General features: G+C 34.7%; 1 protein-coding gene across 1 annotated transcript in view; it reads left to right on the top strand.

Annotated features, from left to right (window-relative positions):
- The window catches only part of EYS (eyes shut homolog), a 1764056-nt gene that overhangs the window by 273198 nt on the left and 1465215 nt on the right, over positions 1–25643 (top strand). The window contains 1 exon segment of the mRNA XM_042986616.1: positions 636–750. Within this exon segment, the coding sequence (XP_042842550.1) occupies positions 636–750 (115 nt within the window).

Raw genomic sequence — 25643 nt, 5'->3', positions numbered from 1 at the left:
GTCTGAAGTGGATGCCTTGTCAATCAAAAGATTGATGTCAGGCATTCTCATTACAATCAAAAAAGCTTATTCCTAGGCATTTACACTACAAGATTGCTTTATTTTTTTTTTAAAGTAAGGATGAACATAAATAAATCCCTGCAATTAGCCCAATTGTGGCCATACCATTACTGTTCAATGTAACTCTCTATACTATGTCTCAAATTCATGTGTGTCATAAGATCCTTGTAACAAATCATCAGTGGAGAATGGCTTTACTAAGCATTAGAAATCTCACCTGTCATCTTTCTTTTTCACATTTTAATGATGGTCTTATTTATTCCAATAGTTTTCTAAAACCTGTGTTTTATTGTTAAGTATTCAATTAGGCCTTAGTTTATTTTACTTTTAAATTCTCAAAAGATGATTATTAAGGCTATTAAATGAATAGCCTTTCCTGGAGAAATTATCAGATTCTCACTAAATAACTAAGAACAGATATATGCATAGACAAAATTAATGGTTGAAAATATCAGGTAGTAATATGCGTTGTATGTAATTTAAACAAAGCATTATTATTTTTGTCAGATTGTTAATAGACTTTTGTGATAATATTTACATTGTAACTTTTCTTATTTACATGGATGTATTTACAGTTGTTTGCTAGGATTTACTGGAAAAAACTGTGAGAAAGTAATTGACCACTGTAGACTGCTCAGCATCAACTGTCTGAATGAAGGATGGCATTTCAATATAAGTGGAAGATTCAGAGTAAGTAATTTCATACATGGCAGAGTAATTTAGCACTTGAAAATACAATAGCTTCAGGCAGTCTGTATTTCAAATGCTTTTATTAATCTAAGCCAGAGAATTATATCCTTATAGGTATATTTAACCATGACTTCTATAAATTTAGTAGTAGACATGTTTAACTTATAAGAATTATGTAGGAAGGGCATTAATAAGAGTTCTAGTAAGTGTGTTTATTGTAAAATAAGTATATAGTTAATTGAATCCTGGTGATATATCTCTGTATATATAAAACCACAGTCACTAATGCCTTAGCTCTTAAATTAGATGGAGAATAAAATTAGTCTTGGAGTTACAATATACAAATATGCTCCTTTTTTGGTGGATAGTTTTTAAAATGATTTTACAAAGACACAATGGGTGTGCTGCACACAATGTAAGGCATATCCTACAACTCAGCATTTCCACTTTTAGTATGTTTCCTGGAGAATTATCAGGTGTGCACTGAAAGAGACATACAAGAATTTTCATGGCAAACCTGAAACAAACTAAAGCCTATGGATAGGACAGTGGGTAAATTCATCATGGCATAGTCACACTGTGGAGTTATGATGAGTGGTTAAAATAAGTGAACAATAGTGACATGTATTATTACTTAATAAGTATCAAACATAATGTTGAATTTTAAAATCTTTTTAAAGTCTGGTAGCTATATACATAGTCTGATAATGATTAGTTATTTTTTAACTATTTAAATATTTTCTGATTATGTAAATATATAGCAAAAATATAAATACATATATCAGAAATACACACACTGGCTTTACTAGAAGAGTTCTCCAAGGGGACAGGTGGGGAAAGAAATCAGGAGGGTACAAAGGGAACTTGAAATCTGTTTATGATGCTTTATTTCATTTTTTAAAAAAAAGTTTATTTATTTCTTTTGAGAGACAGAAAGAGCATACACGAGCAGGGGAGTGACAGAGAGAGAGAGGGAGAATCCCAAGCACGGTCCATGCTGTCAGCATGGAGCCCAATGCAGGGCTTGATCCCACAAGCAGTAGGGTTATGACCTGAGGCAAAATCAAGAGTTGGACACTTAACCAACTGAACCACCCAGGTGCCCCTATCATGCTTTATTTCTTAAAACAGTTCTGGCAAATGAGGGTAGGATTATGGCCTTTTATTTTTTTCTTTAAACACAAAATATTTTAATGAAATATTTTTTTAAGTGATGAAAAGCCAACTTATGAAATGAATCATGGACAAATTTATATGTATACATTTGTCTACTTCTGGAAACATGCTAAAATATAATAGTGTTACTGTACAATAATATACAGGATTAGAACATAATATTTATTTTGCATCTGTAATACCTTAGATATTATAGCATATCATTTATAGTCATTACTTCATTTGATCTCATTGATTTCATATTTTAATTTTCTTTTTAACACCCAGTGCTTATCCCAACAGGTGCCCTCCTCCATGCCCATCACCCACCCTCCCCACACTCCCACCCCCCATCAACCCTCAGTTTATTCTCAGTTTTTAAGAGTCTCTTATAGTTTGTCTCCCTCCCTCTCTTTTTTTTTTTCTTCCCCTCCCCCATGGTCTTCTGTTAAGTTTCTCAGGATCCACATAAGAGTGAAAACATATGGTATCTCTATTTCTCTGTATGACTTTTTTCACTTAGCATAACACTCTCCAGTTCCATCCACATTGTTACAAAAGGCCATATTACATTCTTTCTCATTGCCAAGTAGTATTCCATGATCTACGCTTAAATACCATTCAATTTATAGAAACTTAAAATGTCTGTTGAGCTTTTAATATTTAACTAAGTTCATACATTTTGATACGGAGGGATTAAGATAGATTTAAACTTACTCTATGCAACTCCAGAACTCATACTTTTAGATACTATGTACATACCTACTTTCAGTACAAACAATGTACTAGCACTTCTTTTTCCTTTAAACTATATTTACCCTTTCCTTAATAGGAGATTGTCTAATTGAAATGTCTCTCCTACTTTGGTTTGAATTTCTTTTATATTACTTATGTTTTGGGTTTTCATTTCTGTTTTGTTTCAAGATAGTCTCTGAGCATTTATCCTGATGTTTATTTTTAATTTTCTCTTCCTCCACCATCATTTCTCTGTAGGAAATCTCACCTATTCTAGTGTCTCAACAAGTTATGTTACTGACTCTGAATCCAGTTTTAATTTATTTTTTAAAGGGCTTGACTGAAGTTATCATCACCTTGACAAATCTGCCTTCTCTATAATTCTACCTTAAATTAATGACTTCCATTAAATAAAATATTAGCAAGAAAGGAATACTATCGTCCTTCTCACTGGGTTAAAATTTAGATGATGATGAAAATAATATGCATTCCTAATGGTCTTAACAATAGAATATTGCTTCAGATATATAATTTTCCTTACTGATTAATAATCATAGTTATGGCTATACTGAAGTTCTGAAATAGTTTATATTTAAGTTAAGTAATTTAAAATTTAATGTGTATTCACAAATATATTGTTCATATTGTGTAATGGTTATGAATGGTGGGAATTAACACTATTTTTCATGATATTTAAGTTCACTGTAATATATTAAAGAAAACAAAATGCATATTATATTCAAATTAATTTTGGAAGTAAATACAAAATGCAATTTTTAAGGTATAATATTTTTTGGAATTTTTTAAATGACATTTTTTCCACTTTGATGTTTGTGTTACTAATTTTTTAGCATGTCAAACAATATCAGAGTTTTATATGTTAAGCTATAACATTTTAAGGAGAGATATAAACTATTCCTTCTCCTTAGAGAAAAATATATTTACATTCAGAAGGAAGGAAAAGAGAGGGTATAAAACAAGTAAATAGTAATATGATATACTTAAATCCAGCTATATCCAGGATCATAGTAAATATAAATTGATTACACACTTCCATTAATAGGCAGAGATATTACTAATGGCAGATGAAACAAACTCAAATATTTAAAAGATACTTATTTCATATAAAAAGACATGTTGAAAGCAAAATAATGAGAGAGAGATATATAAAAACTAAACAAAGTAAAATAATGAGAGAGAGAGATGTAAAAATTAAGCAAAATAAATACTGGTGTAGTCTTATTAATAAAAAATCTTCATTACATGTAGATTTCAATGTAACAAACTATTAAAAATGACTTTATTTCATAAACATAAGCAGGTCAACTAATCATATTGAATTGTACATTTAATAACAGAGCTTCAAAATATATGCAGCAGAAACTGACATAATCCAAAAGAGAAATAAGTAAAACTACACTTATACTTGAGATGTGAGTACCTCCCATTCAGTAATCGGTAGAATAAATAGACAGAAAATCAGTAAAGATATACAAAATGCAGATGGTACTATCAATCCACTTAGCTAAATGACAACAAAATGTAACACACAATAGTTGCAGATTATTCTTCTCAACAACACACAGACCTTATTTGGAGGCCTATTTCATTACAGGGGAGCAGAGGGACTCAGCTGGGACATTTCCCATGTGCCTCCAGAGAGACCTCTTTATGGAAGGGGGCACATTTTTCCACATTGACTTAATATATTTACACTCTTAGGCCTCTTTTTCTTTCCCTCCCCACCAAGCCCATTAAGAGTCCGGAACCTTTTTTTCAAGGCTCCTTAGCAATGAGAAGTTTCCTTCATCTGTGCTGCATTCACTGGGACTCTTGCCCCATGTTGTTCCTCAGGGGAAAAAATGTCTGGTACCACTTTGTTGCTGTTGATGACAGTGGAGTGGTAAGTGAATAGAGGCTTGAATATTACTACTTTTATTAAGCTCCATGTCTTAATCACCTTGGCACTTGATTGCTTGCCAAGAAATTAAAAAATACTCTGTCATAGTGGAGCATATTTGTTACTTCATGCAAAACTATATGTATATTTTATTAGTCATTTTTAAAGAAAAAACAATAAATTTAGACACTAGATTTTTATAGATGATCTTTAGATAAAAAAGCAAGTGGAAAATAAACGCACTTTTAAAATGTTCAAACTTTCTAAAAATCAATGAAATATCATTTGAGGCAATATGGACCTATCATTTTATACTTCTGCATTAAAACCCAAAAGTATACACACTTAATGAGACAGCCTTTTCACATGTATTTGGGGAAAATAGGACTGCCAGTTGGAAATTTAGAGCATATACCTAAGTTTTTCCATCTGTAATAATTCAATATTTAGAAATACCTAAAGTAAGAAAGCAGAATTATATTAAACATGTATAGAAAATATTCACTATGTTATTATTTATTTTAGAATAAAAGTAAACAAATTAAGCAAACAAGAATAGCTTAAAATTATAATGTATCCCTATAATAAAATATGCATCTAATTTAGAGTATGTTTTTGAACTGTATTATGATACTTGTAAATTACTCAGATCAAAATGTTTAATGAGAAATGGCTATATTATTCTAACTTTAATTTGGGGTTAGATGTGTATATATAAGGTATTTAGCTTCTTGTAACAAAGTAAAATATGTACTTCCTGAATTGTGGGACAGGTCAATAGGCATGTCAGCACTACTCCCACAGAGATTATCCATTGGACTTCACCTCTTTGAGTGTTCAGACATCATGAAAGATTATATGTCAAGACCCCAGTCTTTTTCAGGCAGTAAGAAGTGCGGGGAGCAGGGGGAGCCAGTTAGATGGTACAAGGTGGTGTAGCTTCTGATGTCTTCTGTCCCCATAATCACTCAGCATTTTGTAATATCTTAATAAATATAAATTTCTCCTATATATTTGTATTGACTTAATAGAAAGAGTGAATTATCTGAGGCCTGCAACCTATGTAGTCTAGGGACAAGTTAATATACACAGAGACAGGGAAACAGGGAACTAGAGAGAAAATCATGGGGCTGAGAGGCTCTGAGTCAAAATCCAGATCTAAACACCAAGGTTAACCAGAGTTGCGATGGCCAGTGGAGCCTGAATGATATTTGTATTGTACAGATGTGTATAATAAGGGTTAAAAGAAAATAAACCAACAACCTGGCAGTGGTTTACCCCTGTTAATGGAATTAGACTAAAATTATAATCAGAAAAAATGTTTTATTTTTTTGAATATACATTTAATTGGAGTATTATGAAGAATAAAACATATTCCGTAACAACTTTGGCATTGAAAAGTTTATATTAAATGCAACAGGCTCGACAATATTAGGAGTAAAAAAAAGAATGTAGGTCAGAACTTTATTAATTCTAAGCCATGCTCTTCATCATGAGTTAAATTTCCCTTTTTTCAATTCATTTTCTCTATAATTAAAGTGGCAAAATGATGCTGAACCTTCTCATTGAAATTATGATGAGGAATTTCTAATCAAGCAGTTTCACAATGTCAATATTAATCTCAATATTAATAATATAAATAGCTCCCATGGTAAAACAATTGTTACTTCCCAAATGAGAGTCAGATTTCTCATAACCACAAAAACTAAGTCACTGAAAAAAATTAAGAGCTCATAGTAAAAAAAGGGTAAAATACTATTCTTATTGTCATTTCGTGTTTATAAAAATGAATAGCGGCACCTGGGTGGCTCAGTTAGTTGAGCATTCTATTCTTGATAGTGACTCAGGTTGTGATCCCACAGTTTTGATATCCAGTCCTGCATCGGCTCTGGTTGAGCATGTAGCCTGTTTGGGATTCTTTCTCTTCCCTCTCTCTCTGCTTCTCCCCCAGTCACGCATGCATGCACTCTCTCTCTCTCTCTCTCTTTCTCAAAATAAATTAATTAATATCTTAATATCAAATTAAAAATAATCGGACGACTGGGTGGTTCAGTCAGTTAGGTGTTGGACTTCAGCTCAGGTCATGATCTCACAGTTCATGAGTTTGAGCCCCACATCGGGCTCTGTGCCAACAGGTTGGACCTAGAGTTTGCTTTGGATTCTGTGTCTCCCTCTTTCTCTGCCCCTCCCCTGATTGTGCTCTGTCTCTTAAAAATAAAATAAACATTAAAAAATTGTTTTAAAAATTAAAAAATGAAAACTAAATTAAGAAATATGATTGATATTATGCACACTATAAAGCTAGAATATAGACACTGCAATTAAATACTATTTTCATTGCATCATACCAATGATTCAGGATTTCTTTGCCTTAGAGTTTCAAGGATTTACTAATAAATTTAATTTAATTTTTGATACATAATATACACAGAGCCACAATTTCTGGTCTGTGCCTATTCAAATATTTTATAACATTCTGATTTTATGCCAGAATTGTTGCTGCTGCTTTTTATACCATCAAACAAAATGCCATGAGAGCTTTATACACTGGTCCTTTGGTTCTCTTCTTTTATAACTGGTTCAGGGATGCAGATATAAGGATGCAGTTCATGTTTTATCTCATCTTTTTAAGTTTCCTATAAGGTTTCATTGGGGAACCAACAAAAAAAAAAACCAAAATTTAAAACTCATCTAGTTTAACTTTACCATCTGTTTCATTCCTCTTTTCTATTTCCATCCTCTAGTTAAATCTTTTTTTTTTTACAATAATTTTCAACAAGCGTGACTTATGCAAACTCACACTGAACACTGAAAGAAGTAAAGCTCAAATTAGAATTCCATATGAATACAATTTGCATTTGGGGTGGGAGTTAGAGTTTTAAAATTGTAGTTGCAACAACAGAAAATCTAAACAGAATATTCCTCTCACTCTTTCCCTCTCTCCCTCTCTCCCTCCCTCCCTCCATCTCTCTCCGTCTCTCTCTCTCTCTCTCTCTCTCTCTCTCTCTCTTTTGCATTCACACACACATACCCAGACAAATTTGAAAGCTTACAACATTAAACTTTCCAGGGGCTAGATCAGGTAAGTATTTAACCAGAGGCTCAATGTGATCATATTCCTTCTAGCTCACAGTAAAATAGCAACAGTTCCTTCAAAGTCCTTAGAAGAACCCAAGCATGCTCTCTCCTGGCCTCAGGGCCTTTATCTTGAAGATTTTGACTCAAATTTCTGATTTGTGGGGTTTTCCATTCTGTTTAGCTATTTTCTAAATGTTTACTTTTTCAGTAAGTTCTTTCATAGACATCCAACTGAAATGCTAAATACTCACTTCTGGTCCATACACGTTATCTCCTTTTCATATGTTTTTTCTTAATAAATGCCATTCAGTTTCCCAGATAACAGTGTAGTTCTTCACATATCTTTTTCATGGTCTATAAGACTATATTATGATGAAATTTAAGCTCTATATAGGTAAATACCTTTGTTTCTTTGTACTGGACTACCCTTCTTTCAGAGAAGGCAGCAAAATTCCAGCAAAAGCAAGTCATTCCAAGTGTAGTAGATAGGAGCCTATTTGGAGAGATGCTTCTATATAGGAAGAGTAAAGTTTCCATAAATTGACCAACAGGAGGTCTCTCTTAGTAATGGGGTCGTCAAAGCTATCTTGACATGGGATCTGGGGGGAGATACATGTCGTGAAGGTAGAAAGAAATGTAATGCACAAAATACCCCCAATGTTGTTTTTTATGTAAAAAATGATAAAAAGTCAACAAATCAAAGAAAGGGACATTGGATAAGCTAAAGTTAAACATTGGATAAGTTAAGTTATGAACACTTAAAAATATTAGTTTGCACACATATACAAAATGGAAAAAAATCTAAAATTGACATTATGATCTGCTGATGAAGCCTAATAAGTTGAACAGAAAAGCTGAAACTTCTTCCTACTGGCCTATAACTATTCTAAGCTATTAAGGTAACTTGTAATTGTACCCTCAACCAGAAAATACACCAACATGTTCATTCTTTATCAGTCCTCAGAGACATTTCTTCAGGATTAAAGAATGGATGGGTAGTGCCATAGTTTGTGGTGAGAGATGTAGACATCTCTGGAAAAGAATAGGTAAGATCAGATACAAAAGCTCCCTGGAGCAATCAACTATAATTTTTGCCCACCGGGGGATACTTGGCAGTGTCTAGAGACATTTTTGGTTGTTACATAGAGATTGAGCCTGCTACTGCTATCTGGTGGATAGCGGCCAGGTTTACTGCCAGATATCCTGCAATGCACGTGACAGCCCTCCACAACAAAGAAATGTCAGGTTCAAAATATATGTATTGCTGTGGTTCAGAAAACCTGCCTTAGAGGAAATTTAGGCTGTGAAAGTCAGAAAATAATAAAACTTGTGCACAGAAAGAAAAACAGACTTCATGAAAGTTAAAGAACCTCAGAACCATAGCATAAGATAGAATTCGTGTGAGAAATCTTTTTTTCTAGTTTATGTGAGCTCCGCAACTGAGTTAGGTACATAGAGTAGGTTAAGTCAAATTGTTTTCCTGTTATTTTTCTTCCTTTCTTGGGAACAGACTCATTGCTTTCAGTTCAGAAAGAGGAATATATGCTGCTTGGTTACAAACTCTGCTTCTTTTTAATTTTTTTAAAGTTCATTTATTAATTTTTTGAGAGGGAGAGAGAGGGAGAGACAGTGTGAGCAGGGGATGGGCCGGAGAAAGGGAGACACAGAAGCTAAAGCAGGCTCCAGGCTGTAAGCTGTCAGTGCAGAGCCTGACACAGGTCTCGAACCACAAACCATGAGGGCATGACCTGAGCTGAAGTTGGTCGCTTAACCAACTGAGCCACCCAGGCGCCCCACAAACTCTGCTTTTTAACCCTTTCCTCTGAAATACTGAATTAGATTAAATTTGTTTGATTTTTTCTGCTTATTATATTATTGAACATTTGGATGGAAAAATAGGTTAAGTAGCATGAAATGTGTGATAAGAATGAGTTCTCTCTACTTTGTTTTTAAGGAGAGGGGAGACAGGAGTAGGATTGAGTTATTGAACTGCTTGACGGAGTTTTAGGAAAGCTATATAATCAGGGTGCACTTCAGTAATCTTCTGATCCATGTCTTATACCTTAGAGACTGTTATTCCTTTGCTCTTCTCTCTCTTTCATAGACATGTTTCTCAATGACTTTCTCTCTCTACTTCATTAAGTGGGTAATTTATCCCATCCCTGTTGGACAGTTTTGGTGGGGAAGTTGACTATTGCCTGAAATAGTGTTTGAAAGAGAATAGTGGCCTCACATTAGCTTTAATCTTGTAAGTCTTTTCCTGTACATATATTACTTCTTTATTTTAGTTCTTCAATATATTTTAATCATTTGAATCACAATCATATTTTCAATAAGAAAGCACAAACAACATGTTTTGACTTGGAATGATTTTTTTTCAAGGAATACACAAAAAAAACCTGTTCCTATATGTTTAACCAATCCTCAAAAGATTTTATTGTTCTACATCGTTTGTCAAAAAAGTGGTAGAAACTTCTTTGTGTTTAGACTAACATCGTATTATCTGAGTCGTCATGACTTTGCCTTCCTAGGCAGCAAGTGATAATAAAGCAACAGGTGCTCCCATCTTAGAAGAGCTAATAGAAATTTAAGTTACCACACAGCTTCAATTATGTGTCAAGAACTTTGTGTTCAGAAAACATATGGGTGTCTTAATAGTAATTCTAGGACAAAAATAGAAATACTCAGGAATTAGTGCTTATGTCACTGTCACTTCTAGATACAGAGTACATATGTAAGTTAACTGATTTACAACAAGTAATACATTGTAATTCCATATATTTTCTGTATGATTATAATAATTAGTACTAGCTATTTAATAGTGATGAATAAATTTAAATGATGAATATATTCAAAAATTTCTCCCACATTAAAAAATTGATTTAATTTTACTTTATACTATTATCAATTTATAAGAAAAAGAATGAAAGGAGTTTCAAGCATATATTTTATAATTTATTTTTCGTACTTTCATCAGAATTTTTATATCAATTGACAAAGTAAATTAAAACAGCCTAATTATAAGAAGTGACAATTAATCTAAACTAGTGCAATCCCTGTGAATGGTTGAAATGTTCATATTTAAAGGAAACTAATATAAACACTTTAAATACCTTAGAAAATCTACAGATGTCAACAGGTCTTCTTTCATAATGAATCAAAAAGGAATAGAAGAAAAAATCATGAAGTTATTACAATTTAAAATTTTGCCTCTTGTAATTAAGGAAAAATCATTGGTGAAGCTATTTTTCAAAAGTGTGGTTATTTATGTGAATCTCATTTATTATGTTTTGAATCTCTAAGAAGGAACTTTCCTTTCAGAGTGCTCATTAACAGGAGTTAGAGCCATAGTATTTGTAGATATGCTAAGGCTAAATACCTAAAAAGAGGTATCAAAAGTACATGTGAATTTAAATTGAAGGCATAGCTTTCATGAACAGTTTCAGGGAAATCCAGAGTATGGTTGAGTGAAGAAAGGCACCCCAAAATGCCATGTTCTAATCCCTAGAACCTGTCAATATCATCTTACATGGAAAAAGAGACTCTGAAGATGTGATCAAGACAAGGATTTGATATATCGTCCTGGATTATCCAGATAGGCTTCATGTAATCACAAAGATCCTTATAAGAGGGCTACAGAAGGAGTCTGAGACCATGAAAGTGATGTGATGATGGAAGCAGAGATTGTAATGATGTTTTTTGATGGTATAAGGGATTGCCCATGAGCCAAGGAATATAGGAAACCACTAGAAGGTGAAAAATGTAAGGAAACAGATTCTCCCCTCAGAGCCTACAGAAGCAGCTAGCCCTCCTGAATCCTCACTTTATCTGAGTAGGACTGATTATGGACTTCCAAACTTCATAAATATAAAAGAATAAAGTTTTCAAATTACTAGGATTATATACTTTATTATGGCAGCAATTGGAAAGAAAAAGAGATTTCCAAGAAAATTTATTCTACACACAAATATTTTCTAGCTGAAAATGATTAGAGAAACTCCCTAACTGAAAACATACATGACCTATGACCATAGGTCCTCTCCAAAAGATAGCCATGAAACACAAAAATAAGTCACTCTAGATTTATTTGTAGAGGCCATTTCTAGTTTTAGTTGAGTTTTAGGGCTGTCTGTAACTAATTGACACAGATGAATCAGTGAAGGTCAGAAAAAAAAAAAGAACAAGATGATTGGTTGGTTCTGTATCTTAGAAGCAATGGACTCATCATTCATTGGTTAAAATTCTGTGTTTACTCTGAAATGGTGGGCATGGTTATGGGTCCATTTGTCACTTACTTAGGAAACAGCAGGCATGCTCATAAAGTGAGATCTTGTCTTTTAACATTTTGCTCTCCCATTAGTCACTCAGACAGGAATAGCCCCAGCTAATGTATCCTGCATGTATACATGACTTACTAATTTATCACCCACACCAGGACACATTGGCAAACTAAATGGGGGGTCCTATCAATTTTTTGTCTGGTATAACAGGCTTTGAACTAGGGCCGGTTTATATATGGAACACTGTTTAACTGGTATTTTTCCCAATTTTTATAAATTGTGATCTATATGATTCTGATATTATCTTTAACAAATTATGAAGTAATATTTTCACCTGGAACTCTAAGAAACCAATGGAAGAATTAATGAAAAATGAGGTAATCCACACTACAAAGTGAGAGACATATATAATTTACTATATGTCCAATGTCTTGAAGATAGATACAATCATAGGTAATCACAGACGCCCATGGATTAACTAACTTTCATTCTTCTTCAGTAGGTTTTGGTGAAATCTTTAGTCAGGGGTCTCTACCCTTCTTATTTGTGCCATGTCACTAGCTTTTCTCATTGAAATAGTGTTTATTGAAAACTACTTTGTAGAAACTGTACATAGGCATACACTGCTGAATAAGACAGGTCATAGTCCTATCTCATGCTTTACATTAATCAAAATTTAGGTTTGATGATTGTACTCATGTATTAAAAAGAAGGATTAAAAAGGCATGAAATATTGCCATTTGCAAAGATGTGAATGGAGCTAAAGAGTATTATGCTAAGCAAAAGAAGTCAGAACTTATGAAATCACATATGATTTCATTCATATGTGGAATTTAGAAAATGAAACAGATGGACATGGGGGGGAAAAGAGAGGCAAACCAAGAAACATACTCTTAACTATGGAGAACAAACAAGTTTACTGGAGGTGAGGTGGGCAGGGGGATGGGTTAAATGAGTGATGAGTATTAAGGAAGTCAACAGTAATGAGCATTGGGTATTATATGTAAGTGATGAATCACTGAATTCTGCACATTAAACTAATATTACATTGTATGTTAACTAATAAAAATTTGGACCAAAAAAGGATTATTTCTTCAAACTGACAGCTGAATACTTAGATATAGGCTTAATGTTAAATATTTTTCCTATTTCATTTCCCCAGCTCTTTATAATCCTTTCTTACCTGAATTCTGTGGTTGGACAGAAAAGTTCAGGGAATGGGAATTGCATGCAGATGAGTGGTCACAATACGAATGTTGTAGTTCCAGAGGGAATAGGAGTGACAGTATTTTTGTTGGCTGTTGCTATTATATTTTGAATTTGCTATTGGCAAATCTGGGTCAGTCCCTAATTATTCTTACATCTCTTTTGAGAACATTTGCTTCACTAATTCTTTGTCAGTTACCAAATACTTTCAGCCTGGTGATCACCTGAAGTCCTAACTCTATCTTTCCAGCTGTCCTACACAAAGTTAGTATGTTTTTGCCAGCAATCTTTCTTAATTTACCCAAAATTTCTTCTGACAATATGCTGATGACTGGAACTCTTTACAATGAGGTGCAAAGTTTAATTACATAATTGTAACAAAAAGGCTTAATATGGACTGTCACCCAGTTAAATTTTTATGCAAAGAAAATTAAAATTACTCACCTCATTTGAACAGTGAATATAGAAATCAGGATACATAAATTAAATTTCAGTTTTAAAAAACTAGGTGCCTCTCTTCTTACTCTGCAAAGTTCTAATTGGCCAACCGCATTGTTGTAATACATGCATTCTGTCTCTTTAGTAATGATGTTGAGGACTCAGTGATGTTTTCCAAGGTGAATGAGCTGAACTTTAAAATAAACTGAATTGACCCAGAGAAGTACATTGTCCCTAATCTCCTCATTAAAACTGATATAGGGGCACCTGGGTCGCTCATTTGGATAAGTGTACAACTTATCCGAACTTTTGGCTGAGGTCATAGTCTCACAGTTCATGGATTTGACCCCATGTCAGGCTTTGTGCTGTCAGCATGTGGAATCTGCTTGGAAGTCTCTATCTCCCTCTCTCTCTGCCTTTCTCCATGCTCATGCTTCCACGTGTGATTTCTCTCTTTCTGTCTTTCTGTCTCTGTCTCTGTCTCTGTCTCTCTCAGTAAAAAATAGATAAACTTAAAAAAAAGACCCCTGATATACAAAGTAAATATAAGAAAGACCTGAAGGGGCACTTAAGGAGGGGAGGGGTCAAGATGGAGTAGCAGCATAGAAGTTCTCTCATTCCTGAAGTAAAGCTAATTCAGCACCAAACCATTTTGCACACCTAGAAAATTAATCTGAGGACTAACACAACAATCTGCATAACTTGAGCCACAGAACTCAGCAGGTATGTGGTGCAGAGCTATGAACTGGGGAAGAGACAAGCAGTGGAGGATAGGCAGCTCTTTTTGCAGAGAGAGGACAGAGAAAGAGGGGAGAGTGCAGGAAAAGCGCTTTCCCCACCAAAAGTGTCTGAAAAGGGAAAGAAATAACCACAGGTGACAGAAAGGGAGGAAGGAGAAAGGAGAGGGTCTCAATACTATTAGGACTCTATAAACAGGGGAGAGCAGAGTCAGAAATTCTACAGCTCAATACCTGGCCACACTCGGGTGACAAGGGCAAATCTCCAGGAGCAGGCAGCAAGGTCCAAGGGGTCCACGGACCTCACAGGGAGAGGCTGTTACCCTGCTAGGAGGCCATTTGGTAGAGGCCATACAGCCTTCCCACAGGTCCAGTGGATCCTGGAAACACCCATGTTTGCTGTTATTGGAACAAAGACACCAGGGTGTGGTGAGACCTGGTGCGAGCTGTGTGTTGTGTTTTGCCATAAACTCTGAGCCTCTGTTCCTATGCGATCACACAGACATTTTCTGGGAGAAGCAGGCACTTGGCCATAATCTCTGAACCTCAGCAACATTGTGACTGCATGAATGTTCCCTGGGGGCAAGCCAGCAGCTGGCAATTGCCCGGCAAGACCCTCCGCCAGAGGGTTGGAGTAGTTCCAAGCTGCAGGACTCTCAGAAGTGAGGAATTTGGAAATAGCCCCAAATGATATATAATTCAGGAGGGAGGTGCCACCTGGCAGGCTGACAGCTTGGACCCGAAACACTTAGAAGTGGGGAGTGGAAGGAAGCCAGAGACAAAGGAGGGGTGCTTGATTGCTCATCGAGGAATGCTCAGAATTCCTTTGCCAGAAACTCGGAAGCTGGGGAAAACTGTTTTCACTTCTCCCGCGCGTGTGCATACACATGCATGCACTTCACACTGATCTACCCTAGTAAGCTAAGCAGCATCACCAAATGGAGAATGGAGCTGTTAAACCAAGCCCCATCCAACTGTGCCAACCAAGCTCAGACCCTAGAGGACCACAAGTCTCTCCACCTGATTAGTGTACTAACAGTAAAGGGCTTCACAGAATTAAAGGAGAAAGAGGATGGAATTTCATTCGGATATCTTTCTGGTTGTTGCTTCATCTATTTGTATTTTCTTTCTTTCTTTCTTTCTTTCTTTCTTTCTTTCTTTCTTTCTTTCTTTCTTTTCTTATTATTTTCTTACTCTTGGATACAGAAAAAGAAATTTATTTTTATTTTCCAATTTTTTAAATTTAATTATCTACTGTGTATTTTTATTTTTTGTAATTTTCTTCATTTTATTTTGCATTCTTCGTTTCATTTATTCTATTTTATTGCATACATTTTTCTTAATTCTAAGCATTTCCTTTTTTTTCTTTTTTTCTTTCCCTTTTTTCTCTATTCTACCAAGCTTCTTTAAAAACCAGACCAAAGAACAAGGACTTAACTAACTTTATTTGATTTTTTAAATTTTAATTTTAATTTTAATTTTAATTTTAATTTTATATTTTATTACTCTTTTTCTTCCTCCAAAATGACAAAATGAAGGAATGTACCACAAAAGCAAGAACAGGAAGAATGACAGCCAGGGACTTAACACAGATATAAGTAAGAGGTCTGAACTAGAATTTAGAATCACGATAATAAGAATACTAGCTGGGGTTGAAAAAAGCATAGAATCCTTTTCTGTGGAAATAAAAGAAGCAAAATCTAGTCAGGATGAAATTAAAAACATTATAAATGAGATGCAATCTCAAGTGGATATCACGGCAGCAAGGATGGATGAAGCAGAGCAGGAAATCAGCGACAGAAGACAAAAATATGGAGAATACTGAAGCAGAAAAAAGGGGAAACTAAGGCAAAACTGCATGTTATAAGAATTAGAGAACTCAGTGACTCATGAAAAAGGAATAACATCTGAATCATAGGGGTCCCAGAAGATAAAGAGAGAGAAAAGGGGGGTGTAAGATTTATGTGAGCAAATCATAGTAGAAAACTTACCTAACCTGGGAAGCCACAGACATCAAAATCCAAGAAGCACAGAGAACTCCCATTAGATTCAACAAAAATGAACCATCAACAAGGCATATCATAATCAAATTCACAAAATACATAGATAAATAAAGAATTATGAAAGCAGCAAAGGAAAAAAAAACCCAAAACCCCTAACCTACAAGTGAACACAGATCAGTTTTGCAACAGATCTATCCACAGAAACTTGGCAGACCATAAAGGAAGGACAGGATATAGTCAATGTGCTGAACTGGAAAAATATGCAACCAAGAATTCTTTATCCACTAAGGCTGTCATTCAAAATAGAGAGATAAAGAGCTCCCCAGACAAACAAAAACTAAAGGAGTTCATGACCACTAAACCAGCCCTGCAGGAAATTCTAAGGAGGACTCTCCAAGGAGAGAAAAGATGAAACAAAACAAAAAGACCTAAAGTAACAAAGACTAGAAAGGACCGGAGAACATCACCAGAAACTTCAACTCTGTAGGCAACACAATGGCAATAAATTCATATCTTTCAGTACTCACTCTCAATGTCAATGGATAAAGCACTCTAACCAAAAGACATGGGGTAACAGAATGGATGAGAAAACAAGACCATGTATATGTTGTTTACAAGAGACCAATTTTAGACCTAAGGACACCTTCAGATTGAAAATAAGGGGTTGGAGAACCATCTAGCATGCTAATGATTGCCCAAAGAAAACCAGAATAACCATACTAAGATCAGACAATATAGATTTTAAAATAAAGACTGTAACAAGAGATGAAGAAGGGCATTATATCATAATTAAGGGGTTTATAGAATTTCTAACAATTGTAAACACTTATGCTCCAAACGTGATAGCATCCAAATATATAAATTCATTAATCACAAACATAAACTCACTGATAATAATACCATAATAGTAGGGGACTTCAACATTATACTTACAGCAATGGACAGGTCATCTAAGCAGACAATCAAAAAGGAAACAGTAGATTTGAATTATACACAGGATCAGATGGAATTAAAAGACATATTCAGAACATTTCATCCTAAAGCAGCAGAATATAAACACTCTTCTAAAATGCACATGGAACATTTTCCAGAATAGATCACATACTGGGACACAAATCAGCCCTCAACAAATACAAAAAGACTGAAAACATGCCATTCATATTTTTAGACCACAATGCTATGAAACTCGAAATCAACCACAAGAAAAATTTTGAAAAGCTAACAAATACCTGGAGATTAAAGAACACCATAATGAATGAATGGGTTAACCAAGACTTTAACGAAGAAATTAAAAAGTACATGGAAGCCACTGAAAATAATAACACAACAGCCCCAAACCTCTGAGATGCAGCAAAGGAGGTCATAAGAGGGAAGTTTATAGCAATACAGACATTCTGAAAGAAGGAAGGTCTCAGATGCACAACCTCACCTTACATCTTAAAGAGCTGGATAAAGAACAACAAATAAAACCCAAAACCAGCAGAAGACAGAAAATAATAAAGATTAGAGCAGAAATCAATGCTATTGAAACAAAAAAAAAACACAAAAAACAAACAAAAAACAGTAGAACAGATGAATGAAGCCAGGAGCTGGTTCTTTGAAAGAGTTAGCAAAATTGATAAACTCCAACCAGTTTGATCAAAAAGAAAAAGGAAAGGACCACAAAAAAATAAATAAAAAAATGAAAGAGTGGAGACCACAATCAACACTGCAGACATGCAAGCAATGATAAGAGTATATTTTGAGCAATTATATGCCAATAAATTGGGAAATCTGGAAGAAATGGACACATTACTAGAAACATATGAACTACCAAAACTGAAACAGGAAGAAATAGAAAGTATAAACAGAGCCATTACCAGTAAAGAACTCAACTTAGTAATCAAAAATCTCCCAGAAAACAAGAGTTCAACTGAATGACTTTCTAGGGGAATTATACCAAACATTCAAAGAGTTAAAAACCTATTTTTCTGAAGCTGTTCCAAAAAGTTGCAATGGAATGAAAACTTCCAAACTCATTCTATGAAGCTAGCATTACCTTGATTCCAAAACCAGACAAAGACCCCACCAAAAAGGAGAACTGCAGACCCATTTCCTTGATGAACATGGATGCAAAAATTCTCTACAAGATACTAGCCAATGGGATCCAACAATACATTAAAAGAATTATTCACCATTATCAATTGGGATTTATACCTGAGATGGAGGGATGGTTCAATATCCACAAATCAATCAATGTGATGCATCATACTAATAAAAGAAAGGACAAGAACCACATGATCCTCTCAATAGATACAGAGAAAGCATTTGAGAAAATATGGCATCCTTTCTTGATAAAAACCCTCAAGAAAGTAGGGATAGAATGATCATACCTCAAGATCATAAAAGCCATATACAAAAGACTCACGGCTAATATCATCCCCAATGGGGAAAAAACAGAGCTTTCCCTCTAAGGTCAGGGACAAGACAGGGATGTCGACGACTCTCCCCATTGTTACTCCACATAGTATTAGAAGTCCCAGCCGCAGAAATCAGCCAATACAAAGAAATAAAAGACATCCAAATAGCCAAGGAGGAAATCAAACCTTCACTCTTTCCAGAAGACATGATAGTCTATATGGAAACCCCCAAAGATTCCACCAAAAAACTGCTAGGATGGATTCATGAATTCAGCAAAGTTGCAGGATATAAAATCAATGCACACAAATCGGTTGTATTTCTGTACACCAATAATGAAGCAGCAGAAATAGAAATCAAGGAATCGATCCCATTTACAATTGCACCAAAAATCATAAAATACTTAGGAATAAACCTAACCAAAGACATGAAAAATCTATGCATGGAGAACTACAAAAGCTTATGAAAGAAATTGAAGAAGATGCACACACACAAAATGGAAAAATATTCCATGCTCATGGGTTAGAGGAACAAAATTTTTAAAATGTCGATACTACCCAAAGCAATCTACATATTCAGTGCAATCCCTATCAAAATATCACCAGCATTTTTCACAGAGTTAGAAAAAACAATCCTAAAATTTGTATGGAACCAGAAAAGATCCCGAATAGTCAATGTAATCCTAAAAAAGAAAACCAAAGATGGAGGCATCACATTCCCAGACTTCAAGATATATTATAAAGCTGTAATCATCAAAGACAGTATGGCACTGGCACAAAAACCCTTATCAATGGAACAAAATAGAGAACCTAGAAATGGACCCACAAACGTATGGCCAACTAATCTTTGACAAAGCAGGAAAGAGTGTCCCGTGGAATAAAGACAGTCTCTTCATCAAATGGTATTGGGAAAACTGGACAGCGACATGCAGAAGAATGAATGTGGACCACTTTCTCACACCATACACAAAAATAAACTCAAAATGGATGAAAGACCTAAATGTAAGATAGAAAGTCATCAAAATCCAAGAGGATAAAGCAAGCAAAAACCTCTTTGACCTCAGCCGCAGCAACTTCTTACTCAACATGTCTCTGAAGGCAAGGGAAATAAAAACAAAAAATGAACAATTGGTCTTCATCAAGATAAAAAGCTTCTGCACAGCAAAATAAACAGCAAAACTAAAAGGCAACCTACAGAATTGGAGAAGGTATTTGCAAATGGCATATCATAAAAGGGCTAGTATCCAAAGTCTATAAATAACTTATCAAACTCAACACCCAAAAAACAAATAATCCAGTGAAGAAATGGACAAAAGACATGAATAGACACTTTCCCAAAGAAGACATCCAGATGGCTACTGGACACATGAAGAAAATGCTCAACATCACTCATCATCAGGCAAATAACAATCAAAGCCACAATGAGGTATCACCTCATACCTCTCAGAATGGCTAAAATTAACAACTCAGGCAACGACAGATGTTGGCACGGTTGTGGAGAAAGAGGAATCCTTTTTTACTGCTGGTGGGAATGTAAACTGGTGAAGCCATTCTGGAACACAGTATGGAGGTTCCTTAAAAAATTAAAAATAGAATTGCCCTACAACCCAGCAATTACACTACTAGGGATTTATCCAAAGGATGCAGTTGTGCTGCTTCGAAGGAACACATGCACCCCAATGATTTTACCAGCACTATAGACCATAGCCAAAGTATGGAAAGAGCCCCAATGTCCATCGACAGATGAATGGATAAATAAGATGTGATATGTATATACAACTGAGTATTACTCAGCAATGAAAAAGAATGAAATCTTGCCATTTTCTACAATGATGGATAGAACAAGAGTGTTCGCTTAAATTCTAAGTGAAATTAGTCAGAGAAAGATACATATCATGTGACCTCACTCATATGTGGAATGTAATATACAGAATAGATGAACATAAGGGAAATGAAGCGAAAATAATACAAAAACAGGGAGGGGGACAAAACATAAGAGTCTCTTAAATATATAGAACAAACTGTGGGTTGCTGGAGTGGTTGTGGGTGCAGAGATGGTCTAAATGAGCAAGGGGCCTTAAGGAGGACACTTGTTGGGATGAACACTGATTGTTATTTGTAGGGGATAAATCACTGGATTTTATTCCTGAAATAATTATTGCACTATATGCTAACTAACTTGGATGTAACTTAAAAAAATAAATTAAAAAAAGGAAAAAGAAAGGTAGAAGAAACATACAAAACAAGAAGAGAATTATTTTTCATTTTTAAATCAGCAATTTTCGACATAAAGTAATACATGTCAATTTGTAAGAAAAATACTATAAAAACACAGAAAAGCAGAGATAAAAATAAAAATTATCTAACATATCAACACTCTAGAAAAGACAATTCTTAACCTTTTGGTGTATATTTTATACCACTAATTATTAAGATAGATATGTACATAGTATTTTTTCTATGTTTAGCTATATTTCTTTTAAACAAAAATAGAATCCTGCTTTAAACTGTGTTATATATGGTATTCCACACATTTTTGTATTATAAATATCAGTAACTCTTTCCTGATAGCATTAACTATTTTTAAATGATGGCATAATATTCGTTTATATAATATATTTAATTAACCTTTAATTAGAAAACTGACTCATTTATACTTTTTCGCTATTAAAAATAATGCCAAAATTGAAAAAAAAAAGAAACACCTGAAGGACTTATAAAAGTACCTAGAATCACCCACAAGAGGATGCCATGGTGAATTTTAATATTTTTAATATTGTCCAACTTGATCTCTTTTATGAGGACCAAGAGTTAAAGCCTTAAACTCACATCTACCTATTTGTGAAAATATATTCAATAACTTATCTGGGAAAACATTTAAGATTTAAGTTGTTATATATAAAATCATTGAGGCAAACATGATTATAAAAAATGACACTGGAAAACCTAAGTTTTTTTTGAAGAGGAAAGATTTATTTCAATACATTTTTAAAGAGAAAAGATATTTACACAAATATTTGTTTAAATCAGAAAATGTTAACTACAATTGTGTTGATTAATATAACAAAATGCTACAAGAGTTGATTTGAATTAAAATAGATAATGAGTATATATTAAACTATTTCTTCATTATTCAGTTAAAAAATAATATTTGAGTCTCTCAGTCTGTTAAGAATATATTCTTCCTGAGATGGCAACCATATCATATATGTCTAACTATACCATGAAAAGCAGTGTCAATCAGAAAATTGAAAATGCTATGGAAACAAAATGTTATATTTTTTAAAGTTTATGTATTTATGTATGTATGTATGTATTTAGACAAAAAGACAAGTGGGGGAAGGACAGAGAGAGAGGGAGAGAGAAAGAAAATCCCAAGTGCAAGCTTTACATTGCCAGCACAGAGCCCAATGCAGGGTGCAAACCTATGAACCATGGGATCATGACATGGGTGGAATTCAAGAGTCAGATGCTGAACCAACTAAGCTACCCAGGCACCCCCAAAATTATACATTTTAAGGGAGTTGAGATTTTGTTCTTTCTCTAGAAAAGATGAAATTTAACTATAGCAAAAAAAGCATAGAGTGAATATAAGTTAACTTGAAAATAAAACTGAAGCTGTGTAAGTAAATTATGTTTTTATTTAAAGTTATACTGCTATTACAAAAAGTTTCACTGAATTTAGCTGAGATGAAAACTTCAATAGGGATTTTGCTTTTTCACAGTCATTTGGTTGATCATAGAATGAGACAAATGAATGTTATCCAGCTTATGAAAGAAAGATGAAGATAACAACTTTTAAAAAGGGAATTTTAACATTATTGTAAATGATAAAGATAATCATTTCTTCTTTTTCTCAGACTTTCAAATACATTTCTGAAATTGAATGATATTTGGCATTCAAGGCCATAAAATGTGTGAGAGGCAATCAATGGGGTTTAGTGTCTTCATTAATTACATTTTTAGCCTGGCAGCCAGAGTTGATATAGAAGTAAAGATAATCCAATCATTTTCATAGTTGCTGGGACTGATTGAACATAAAAGAATGACTTTACTCTTTGAAGATTTTCCACACATTTTCCAATTTTCTTCATTTAATTTAAAGAGATGATAGGGGTTTAATAAGCATTGTGTTTCAGAGGTTTAAAAACAAAAGTCTTTCAGAGGAAATAAATACATTAGGGGACAGGATAGCCTCGGAGAATATTACAGTTTACCCTACTGTCATAGATACTGACATACAATAATGTTACAAAATCTATATGTTTAATGATGGGAAGATAGGGAGAGATTGGAAGATGGCAGCAGAGGAGTAGAGGACCCTAGGCTCACCTCCTTCCATGAATACAACTAGATAACTACCAAATTATCCTAAATACCCCCAAAATTGACCTGAAGACTTACAGAACAAACTCCACAACTAAATTTAGAGAAGAGGTTACATCAAAGAAGGTTGGAGATATGGAGACAGGTTGGAGGGGAGAAATGGATCATGGCTGTTGTGGTGGGGAGCTGCAGATATGCAATAGGGCAAGATACAGACTAACTTACAGGGGAGCTCACAGGGAAAAGGAGTCCTTATTGCCATTAGCTTAGAATTCACGAGGGGCTGAATTTTGTGACTTCTGGCAATCACCAGGGCTGAAAGCCTGGAGTTTTAAGGTCAAGGGACTTGGCTGGGATAGAGCCCAGAGAGCATTGTGCTGCTCTTGGAGAAAAGGTAGGGCATACAGTATAGAAACAACAATCTGAAGAGTGCCTGGGGCACACCATGGGGAAGTTATCCCTTGTCTCCAAGTACATCCCAGAGAGGTAGTATCCATGGAGAGATCCTTCTAGGAACAAAGGAATTGGCTGGTATCATTTATTTTCCTCATGCCTCAGCACAAGCACAGGGCCAACTGCAGGAAACAGCACAGTGCCTACACTTACTACCCAACTTGCCTACACCAACCTCCCTTTTCCTGTGGAAACCACTCTTCCCAGTCTTGTCTGCCTCTGTTCCAGCACAGCAGGCTTCTCACCTAGAAGACTGTCCCAAACCCTTGCTCATATCACATCTCCTGAGACAGAAGTGGTGTGGAGCCTCAGTTCTGGCTGCAGTGGCAATAGGGCTGATTTCACAAACAGATCAAACAGATCAGAGCACAACTAGTTAAAACATGCCACATTCAGGTCAGGAACCAAATGTTGGCTACCACAGGCAAAGAGAGTTCTGAAGATGAGTGGTCTCAAGGACAAAGCACCTAAGCAAAATAGCAGAGCACATGCAGCACACATTGGAGACACTTCCAGAAGCTCTGGCTCTGAGAAACAGGGGCACTACACAGCAGTTCACTATAGGACCTCTTCTTCATAAGGCCATTACCCTCAAGAACGGGAAATGGAGTGACTTCTCTAGCACAGAGAAACTGGCACAGGACTTAGACAAAATGAGAAGACAAAGGAAATTACCTCAAATGAAATAACAGGACAAGGCCTGGCCAGAGATCTAAGTGAAACAGATATAAATAACATACCTGATAGAGAATTTAAAGTAATGATCATATAGTCACTGGAATTGCAAAAGAGTGGAGGACGTCTATGAGACTTAACACAGAGATAAGGAATAATATAACAGACATAATATAACAGACATAAAGGGCTCAAAAGATGAAATGAGACACATGTTTGATGGAATGCTTGAAGAAACAGAGGAATGAATTTATGACCCAAAAGACAGGATAATGGAAAGTAATCAAGCTGAACAAAAGAGAGAAGAAATAATTATGCAAAACAAGACTAGACTTAAGGAACTCAGTGACTCCATAAAACATAGTAACATTTCTATTACTGGAATCCCAGAAAAGGAAGAAAGAGAAAAGAGAACAGAAGATTTATTTGAAAAAATAATAGCTGAAAACTTCCCCAATCTGGGGAAGGAAACAGATATCCAGATCCAGGAGGCACAGAAAATCCCCCAAAATGAATGAAAGCAGATCCACTTCAAGACATATTGTAACTAAAATAGCAAAACATAGTAATGAAGAAAATATTTTAAAAGCAGTAACCAAGAGAGTAACAAAGCAGGGAAAACCCATAAGGCTAGCACGGAATATTTCAGCAGAAACTTTCCAAGTCAGAAGGAAGTATCATGATATATTCAAAGTGTTGAATGAGAAAAATCTTCCACCGAGAAGATTCCATCCAGCAAGGCTATGTTTCAGAATATAAGGAGAGATAATGAGTTTCCCAGGCAAACAAAAACTAAAGTAGTTCATGGCCACTAAGGCTGCCTTGTGAGAAATATTAAAGGGGACTCTTCTAGTGTAAAGGAGAGACAGTATAAATTTGAGTGGAAAGTGACAGTATAAATTTAGGAAATACCAAAGAAGTAAAAATGAGTATTTCTGTAAAAAATCAGTCAAGTAACTCACAAAATAAAAAGGATATTAATTATGACAACATATACGTAAAATGTGGAGAGGAGAGGAGAAAGAATGGGTTCAAACTTAAATGGCCATCAATTTAACATAGGCTGCTATAATGCAGAAGAGGTTATATACAAGCCACAAATCAAAAACCACTAATAACTATGCAAGAATAAAGAGAAAAAATCCATTGTATTACTAAGGAAAATGAGCAAACCATGAAAGAGAAGACGAGGATCAGAGAAAACCTCCAGAAACAACCACAAAACAAATAAAATGGCAATAAATATATGTCTATCGGTAATTACTTTGAATATAGATGGACTTAACATTCCAATCTAAATACATAGGTTAACATAATGGATTAAAAAAGAATACAACCCCTCTATATTCTGCCTACAAGAGACTCATTTTAGACCTAAGACACCTTCAGTTTGAAAGTGAGGGGACAGAGAAATATTCATCATGCAAATGAATGTCAAAAGAAAGAGTAGCAATATTTATATCAGACAAAAAAACTTTAAAACAGAGACTGTAACACAAAGGAAGACATTA

The sequence above is a fragment of the Panthera tigris genome, chromosome B2 (assembly GCF_018350195.1).
Source record: "Panthera tigris isolate Pti1 chromosome B2, P.tigris_Pti1_mat1.1, whole genome shotgun sequence".
Classification (NCBI taxonomy): Eukaryota; Metazoa; Chordata; class Mammalia; order Carnivora; family Felidae; genus Panthera; species Panthera tigris.
This window is presented reverse-complemented; position numbering and strand designations above follow the sequence as displayed.